Below are 8696 nucleotides of genomic sequence, written 5' to 3' on the forward strand. Positions count from 1 at the left end.
ATGATATAAACACTCGTTAGCAAACCTCTTTATAAAATTATATTTTTTGGTATTTTCTTTTAAGTCACACATGGTTATAGAATAATAAATAGTTTTTATAAGGTATTTAGAGTGTAGTTGAATAAATGTTTGGTTTTATAAGTTTGATATGTTTCCATTTAGAATTCTAAGTTTGTGAAAATTGTCTCTGTATTAAAAGGACTGGAAGTGAAAATACTTCAAACATTTGGGGTGAAAGTTGAGATTGAGACAAAATATATGGATGTAAGAGAAAAATTCAATTTAATTTTGCCCTTTTTACTCCCTCTTTTTTAATTTTGATTGAATAATAATATGAGCGGAACAGTTACCCTAGGGTTCCAGATCCAACGGCCAGCACCGCTTCCGCCTCTTCACTTACCCCTCTCTGCCATAACGGCCGCCACATACATCATTTTCTTCCTCCCGCCCTCCGCCCCCCGCCCTTGCCGATTTCCCACTCATCACCACCACCCCCACCACCACATCTCTATCTCTAAACTCTATCAGCCGTTAACAGGTACGTTTATATCACAGACATGTATGTAGAACATAGTCAGGACTAGAACTTTTCAAACGATTAGTCGCTTCTTAGAAAAATCCGGATCTAATATGTCCGTGAAGTCTTCTTTTTTTACTTAGATTTTTGGTTTTTTTTTGTGAGTATAAGCATATGTATATGTATAATTTTTAGTTTGTCGTCGAGGATTTTACCTGAGGATACGAATTGACCTCATCGGTCATGAGAATTTTGAGAGTCTGAGGAGAATTAGGAAAGAAAGATCGTCGGAGGTTTTGATTGCTCATCGGGAGAGGGAGAGGGATAGGACGGTGCCCATGCCGTCGGTGGAGATGAGGAGGACGACTAGGGTTTTTGGTGCTAGGGTTTTGAGGTCAGGTAGACGATTGTTTCCTACTGACGAGAAGCTGAAACATATGAGGCGAACAAATCTCGCTGTTGAAAACGCCGAAGAAGATTGGATTGAGTTGCTCGATCACGACGATGGTGATGTTGAATTTAAAGATAACGGATGGCACAATTCACATGAAGCAAACAACGACGAGCTTATGGACATTGAAGGAGAAACACAAACTGAAATCAAATTAGGGGAATTGAGGTTAGACGATTCTTTCCATCAAATTCACCATAACAGTGGTTGCAGGAGGTGGGGATTGGTTTATTCAAGAAAACGGAAGAGAAATCTACCATCTACAGATCATGATACTCAAGTCTCTTCAGATAAAAGATATGGTAAGAAGTTTGTGAGAAAGCAAGCCAGGAAGACAATCATAGCAGATGAATTACTAACCGATTTTCAAACTTTGCCACCAAAAATCATTATCAAAAGAAATCAATCTCCAGTCAAGCGGCTACCTTTAAGATCCAAATCCAAAAGAAAGAAGGTTCCAACAGGTATGAATACTTCAAATTTGCCACCAAGAAACAACATCACAATCCACCGAGCTATTCAAAAGAGGCGAAGTTCTTTCAGATCAAGAAAACGAAGGAACCCCTCAAGCTGTCTGGTAAAAGATGGCGTTCCATTCTTCCCAATAAAGTCAAACCCCGAGATTTCTCAGTCAATCTGCAGACCTAATTTCAAAGAACTCAAATCTACACTTGTGGAACTAACCCAAAATATAGATTCAGCTACTTGCAGTGCAAATATATTAGTGATAGAATCAGATAGGTGCTATAGAGAAAGTGGAGCTGTAATCACCATGGAAATGGCTGCTCCTAAACAATGGTTTCTTGTAGTTAAAAGAAACGGGGTCGAAAGTTTCCGGGTCGAAACCCGAACCGCAATGCGATCCTGTTTTCACAACCGGGTCACCCATGCAATAATTTGGGCTGGAAATGATGAAAGCTGGAGACTTGAATTCCCAAATAGACAAGATTGGTTTGTTTTCAAAGAACTTTACAGGAAATGTTCTGAAAGAAGTGTCCAATTGCAAGCTACTTTAACTAGCATAATCCCTGTTCCTCGGGTAAATGAAGTAAAAGGGTATGCAGATGTTGAATCTTCACCTTTTATAATGCCTGATTCTTATATTACTTCAAGAGGTGATGAAGTTTCTAGGGTTTTGGAAAGGAGTGACACTGTGTATGACATGGATTCTGACGATGACGAGTGGTTGAAAAAGTTTAATTTTGACCGTGATGTGAAAGTCAATGAAGATGATTTTGAGAAAATAATTGATAGTTTTGAGAGAGGGATTTATGGTAGTCCTGAAGATTATGCTGACGTGGCATTGGTTGTTGATCGATGTCAAATGCTGGCATCGAAGGATGTTCTAGAAGGTGTTTATGATTATTGGATGGCTAAACGCAAGAAGAAGCATTCGGCTCTTATCCGTGTTTTTCAGGTAAATATAAAATGTTATTAACAATATCATAATGCCATCTCATAAGGGCATTAACGTCTTTTCATTTGCAGACCTTCTTATGTAATTTTGTTTTTTTTTTGGCAGTTTTACAAACCAAAGAAAACCGAACAGCTCAACACCAAATCCGTTCTTCGCAAGAAAAGGTCATTTAGAAAACGTGGAAATCAATCGGGAAGAGGAAAGCAACTAACTTTCTTGAAAGGTGTGTACATATTAATGCAATATATATTTTATTCTGTTTGTTTTTTTTTTTTTTTATTCTCATATAATGTGAAATTACGAAATTGACCTTGGTATGATGGTCATATTTACAGCAGCCCTGTATGATAAAAACGTGGAAGAGGCGGAAAACACGGCCCTGAAAGTCGAAGAAACAGAAGGAGCTGCAAAAAGGGCTGAAGAGGGAGCGATTGTGAAGCGTGAAAGAGCTCAGATGTTAATGGAGGTTGCAGATTTACTAACTTACAAGGCGACAATGGCACTTAGGGTTGCAGAAGCTCTTGCAACATATGGATCTGTGGAATTGGGGGATATGATTTGATTTGTGTTGGTGGAAAAGGAAAAGGAAAAGAAAGCTTTTTGCATGATGTTGTTTGGCCATGAAAGCTTGCTTGGTTTGGTGGTACTGTAATTGTTGTACAGATCTTTAATTGCATGTACATTCTGCATCATCATCATCATCATCATCATCATCGGTAGTAGTACTTTACGAACCAAATGTTGTACAATTGGAGATTTGGTTTAGTTTCTTCTAAAAATTATGATAAAAAAGATACATGGGTTTTAACTTATCAGGGGTTGAATTCAATTGAAAGCATGTTTGCTGCTTTTGTTTTTATTCATCATCCTTTGGTTCTGGGTTTGTTTGGTATGATTGAAACCAAGTTATATTTGGTGGGATTGTTTGGTATAAGTTATAATCGAATAAATTTTTTAAGAAATAAATTGAACAAAATTATGAATTGATTTTCAAGGTCGACTTGAATGATTTTCTACCACCTTGAAGTGTTGTTTGCACTAACAAAAAATAAAATAAGATAAAATAAATAGAAATCTCAAAATAGTATTGCTTTAAATGTGAATGAAATCCTAGAAAATCAAACGTATTATCTTTCAATTTTTCAAAAAGATATATGTTATTATTTTGTTTAATATATATGTTTTTATTTTGTGTAATTTAGGGGTATTTGGATTGTTTTTAAAACAATTTTTGTCTTTTAGAGCATTGGGTATGGGTCAAACCCATTTCCATCCACAACGCTGCCACATCACCTGCAACTCTTCATGACTTCTTGAGGGGATGGTATTCCCAGTCTTAACCTCGTTGAGGTGAAGAAAAAAAGAAGAAAAACAGAGAAAAGAAAGAGGAAGAAAGAAAGAAATTGGCGTTATGGGACGTTATGCCAGCAACGAGGAGCAACGAGCAACACCAAAACGAGAAGCAGGGGCGGTGTGCAATGAGATGCAATGTTGTTTTGGGCGTCCACCTCAGCCTCGTTGAGGCTCAACGAGACCCATACCGGGTGCTCTTAACTTTTCCAAAAAAATTAAAAGATAGCTAAAAGATGTTTGGGTAATACAAAGACGTTTTAAAATAATTCTTAGTGTAAGAGTAAAAGTTAGTGTTTCAAAAATCACAAAATCCTATCTTTTTGTGATTTTTGGGACTTTTTAACATGAAAATACGACTTTTATCCTAAAAGAAAATACAAACACATTTTAAAGACTATTTTTTGGAAAAAGTCATTAGCCAAAAAGTCCTTTTACAAAAAGGATAATGACTTAAAAGGGTAACATATTTTTAGGTTTGTAAACATTTAGTCATTGACTTTTATTTTTGTCCAAATTTTCCCAGTAAACTTGTTACACTGTTCAAAAAACATCCTTATAACCTACTATCGGAGGTTTAGCCGGTTTCCGGCGTTCTTGTGAGCTCCAGTGAGACTCCGGTCATCTTTTCCGGCGAGTCTCCGACCAAAAACACCAAAACAACACATACATAAACAAAAAATACCTAGATTCATGTGTTTTCCTCAAGAAAATTTTCAACCCCTTCAACCCAAATTGAACATCTTCAAGAACAACTAGATCTGAAAAATGAGTTCATCAAAAATGTTTTCAGATTTGTGTGAGTGTGTGTGTGTTTGGTAGATCTGAACAAAAATTCTCCAACTCTTCAATCAGTGTGTATGTGTGGGTTTTTTAGATCCGAAAACACATACACAATCATCTTCATCCCTTCAAACCCTTCGACCTAAAAATCATAAACCCATAAATCCTTCAACCACTTCAACCCAAATCTGACCATCTTCAAGAACAAATAGACCACAAAAAATAAGTTCATCGATGTGTGTGTGTGTTCATCTTCTTCCTAGAAATCAAAAGATCTTCAACTGAAGTTATGTTTTTGAGTTATAGTTTGAAATCAAGTTTCCATTTTTGTTCAAGAACACATTGTTCTGAACTTGAATCTAGAAGTGTTCATGTGAAAAGTTTGAAGCTCGAAAATCATGTTTCCATTTTTGTTCAAGAACACACTGAACTCGAATCTGAAATCAAGTTAATATAAGAAATCGAGAATCATGAGTGTTTGTATGTTCTTGAACATATGAAGATGACTTTTGGGTTTGTGTTCGTGTTCTTCATCATATTTGTGTTCTTGTTCTTCATCAGATCTAAAACCAGCATAAATCTTTTTTGTTTGTGTTCTTGAAGGTCTGATGAGCTTTAAGATGAACTCGAGTTAGGGTTTTCAAACCCAAAAATCGTCGGAGTGTTGTTCCAGATATTTTGTTCATCGTGTTCATCTTCTTTGTTCTTGGAAGTCAACAAAGTACAAACAATGCAGCACAATGTACAAGTTCGTCGATGCATTATGCTTTGAACCAACTCACATAAAATCGATTTCTTCTATGTGCTTGGAAATTGTTTCTAGAAAGAAGAAGATGATCGAACATCAGATTTAGGAAGAAGATGAAGACCTACAAACCTTGAAGATCATTGTGTATGTGTTCATGTGATACTTTTTCTATTCAAACTCAAGAACATTTATCATTATTTCTCTCTCAAAAAAATGATATATTTAAGTGTAAGGTGTTTGATCTTCAAGCTGAATCACGATATGAAGACACAGAAGTTCATGTTCTTGAGTTCGTGTTCTTCATTAACTTCGTTTTTCCATTTTTGTTCAAGAACACAACTTTGATTTATGGGTTTTTCTTCATGTTCTTCATCAGATTTTTCGATTTATGTTCTTGAGTTCATGTTTGGTTTAGATTTCTGGTCTGGAGATGAAATATTGTGTGTGTTGTTTATCAAAAAATAAAAAAATTAAATTATTTTAGATTTATGGTTGGAGACTCACCGAAGAAGATGACCGGAGTGTCGCCGGAGGTGGGAAATATGCCGGAAACCGGTTTAACCTCCGATAGCAAGTCATAAGGATGTTATTTGAACAGTTGAACAAGTTCAACGGGAAAATGTGGACAAAAAAAACATCAGTGACTAAATGTGTACAAACTGAAAAATATGTTACCCTTTTAAGTCATTATCCCTTTACAAAAAGGACTTTTAACATCAAAAAGTAATCCCAAACACTCCCTTAAACACATCTATAATAGAACTTTTTTACGGTTTTTTTGATGCTACGTCAACAGTCCAAAAGAGTTGATAAGTCTTCAGAACATTAAGAGTTTGTTCTTTAAAACTAAATGTGAACACATCAACTTGTAGAGGTGAGCATCCCGAACGATGGATCAGACGGTCTTCGGTTCCCGAAATCTCACTAAGTCGGTTATGGGTTTTTTTACTTGTCCGGTTATCAAAGTTGAAAGTTTTTCATGTAACGACCCAAACTTTTTTTTTTTATCTAAATATACTGATTTATCAGAGTTTTTCTATAAAATGCGAAATTCTAACTTCAAAAACATTTTACATCACAGGTTATAATCAAGTTTACAATAAATCATAACCATAATTTACAGCAACAAGGAAATACTAAAATACAATTCTACTTCTAGTCCAAGTTCTTAGTGCTCCTACCTCCTATCGTACAATGGCTACCATCTAAACCGACAACAACTAAACGAATCTACAACACTAGTCCACATGTCTAGTGAATTATACTTTAATTTTGTTCTTATGTATTCATACTTGTGACATCCACAATTTCACGGCCAGAAAAACCGATTTGTTTATGCTTATTTAAAAATCAGAGTATTATTTTTGAAGAATAATATTGCCGAATTTATTCCCAGAAAACATGATAATGATATTATCAAAGCATTTCCAAAGAAATGTGTTTTACTTATGTTAAAACATTGGGATGTCATAGTCAATACAGAAACATAAGCATAACAAAATATTACAAGCCTTACAGTAATAAAACTAGTGGCCTAATACTCATTGAATCTCCCAGCAGAATGTATCTTTCATATAGTCATCTGTGATACAATAAACTGAGTGGGTCAGGTTGGAAAACCTGGTGAGTACATAGGGTTTTCAACCCACAATAATATAATTATTATGTTTAATCATCAAACAATAACCAAACTTCTTATCCCCATTATCTTCTTTATTCTTAAGGATCTACCCTAAGAATCATCTATTCTTCATTCATTCATTCCTAAGGATTGTCCTAAGGAATATGCATGAAGTCTATCGCTGCCAGGGTATATCTAACATACACTAAGTCCATAGTTGCTGATGTTATCTATTAGACACTAAGTCCATAGCTGCCAATGTTCATCTATAGGGTACTAAATCCATAGTTGCCAACGTTCCTCTATAGGGAACTAAGTCCATAGTTGCCAAGGTTTTTAGAGTACATCTGGTGAACACGTAGTTCAAAAACACCTATAGGTTGTGAGCCTGCTAGCGTTCCACATGATTGTCTATAATAGTCTGTGGTTGTCATTTATACTCTGCTAGATGACTGGATCATCGTTTAAGTCAACGTTTCTCATCATCTTTCTCCAATCATCATCTATATCATCTTTTATTTCTCATCATTCATCTACCCATCTATACCCAATATATTTATAGGTATGAAAATACATATACAGTTTAAATCACGTAAAACATGTATATGTCATTCATCTAGCATAGATATCAGGAACACAGATAATAAACACATATAGCATGTATTAATATTGAATACTTCATATCTATGTGTAATATGAAAGTAACTATGCACTCACTTGTTAAAGTGACGACTCAAAATTCAGGCAGCACTCCGCTTATAACAATTGTCTTTTCCTTTGATGTAAACTAGTATTATCATCACTAAGTTTTAGTCTATTATTTATTGCGACTAATTGTTAGTCTAGATTCATCATTAAATCAAACTGTACTTCAAGAACTATCAAGTAAGGAACAACCAGGTAGGATCATATTGGAGGTAAGATCTACCCAATCATCACCCATCTTGATTGTGCCATCCCATTCTTTGAACGAGTTGAACCAGTCAAGATTATACATCATGTGATAGGATGCTCTAGAATCCAAGACTCAAAACATCAGTAGAACTTGATGTATATACAGTCAGTACATCACCATCGTCCCCTTCATCAAAACTTTCTTGAACCACAACAGTTGTGTTATTGCTGCTTGATTCACTCTTGGACTTCCCATTCTTCAGATGTGGACAATTTCGCTTGAAGTGCCCATTCTCCTTACAGTTATAACACTTGGCATTCGATGAACCTTTAGACTTCGATTTTGAATGTGATCTCCCTCTGTTTCCCTATTTCCTCTCTTATGTCCTCCCTCTCCCTGCAAACAAAACAGAACTGGACACCTCCTCTCCAAATGAAAATTTTCTTTTCAGTTCCTTGGACATCAGAGAGTCCTTCACATATGAGTTAGGAAGAGAAAATAAAATAATGAGCGCCTAATATTCATCTTCAATCTTCACGTCAATACCTTGTAGATCCAAGATGAAACGATTGAAATTATCAAGATGATCTTTCACTTGGGTACTTTCAGATATTTTGATAGTGTACATGTTGGGTTTTGAGCATAACAACACTCCTATGTGTTCATGCAACCCTAATTGCTTTGGATCTAAGTTTTTCTCTAGTTATACATACAAATAGATCTTCCAAAGCATAACCCTAATACTAGTATATAACTTCGAAAATCAATTAGAAACTAGGGTTAGAATGTTACCTTTCTTGTTATCTCGTAATAACAAGTGATCCACGGATGATGTTGACTCTTGAAAGCTTGAGTGCCCCAAGTGTTGCACCTATAATGAAGTCATAAACACCAAAAACAAAGGATAAGTGAGA

At 35.5% G+C, this 8696-nt stretch overlaps 1 protein-coding gene across 2 annotated transcripts; it reads left to right on the forward strand.

Annotated features, from left to right (window-relative positions):
- The first annotated feature begins 327 nt into the window (after window positions 1-327).
- LOC145072648 (uncharacterized) lies at window positions 328-3244 on the forward strand. Of its 2 annotated transcripts, none has more exons than XM_079019115.1 (4): window positions 328-538; window positions 713-2385; window positions 2491-2608; window positions 2724-3244. In XM_079019115.1, the coding sequence occupies exons 1-4, from the start codon at window positions 334-336 to the stop codon at window positions 2945-2947; spliced, it is 2220 nt and encodes a 739-aa protein (XP_078875241.1). In that variant the 5' UTR covers window positions 328-333; the 3' UTR covers window positions 2948-3244. The 2 variants fall into 2 exon arrangements, with proteins under 2 accessions (XP_078875241.1, XP_078875239.1); XM_079019113.1 differs by having other exon boundaries at window positions 329-538; window positions 2721-3244.
- The last annotated feature ends 5452 nt before the right edge of the window (window positions 3245-8696 follow it).

Source organism: Lactuca serriola, chromosome 9 (genome assembly GCF_051521515.1).
Source record: "Lactuca serriola cultivar US96UC23 chromosome 9, Lser_US96UC23_V15, whole genome shotgun sequence".
NCBI classification, from domain to species: Eukaryota; Viridiplantae; Streptophyta; class Magnoliopsida; order Asterales; family Asteraceae; genus Lactuca; species Lactuca serriola.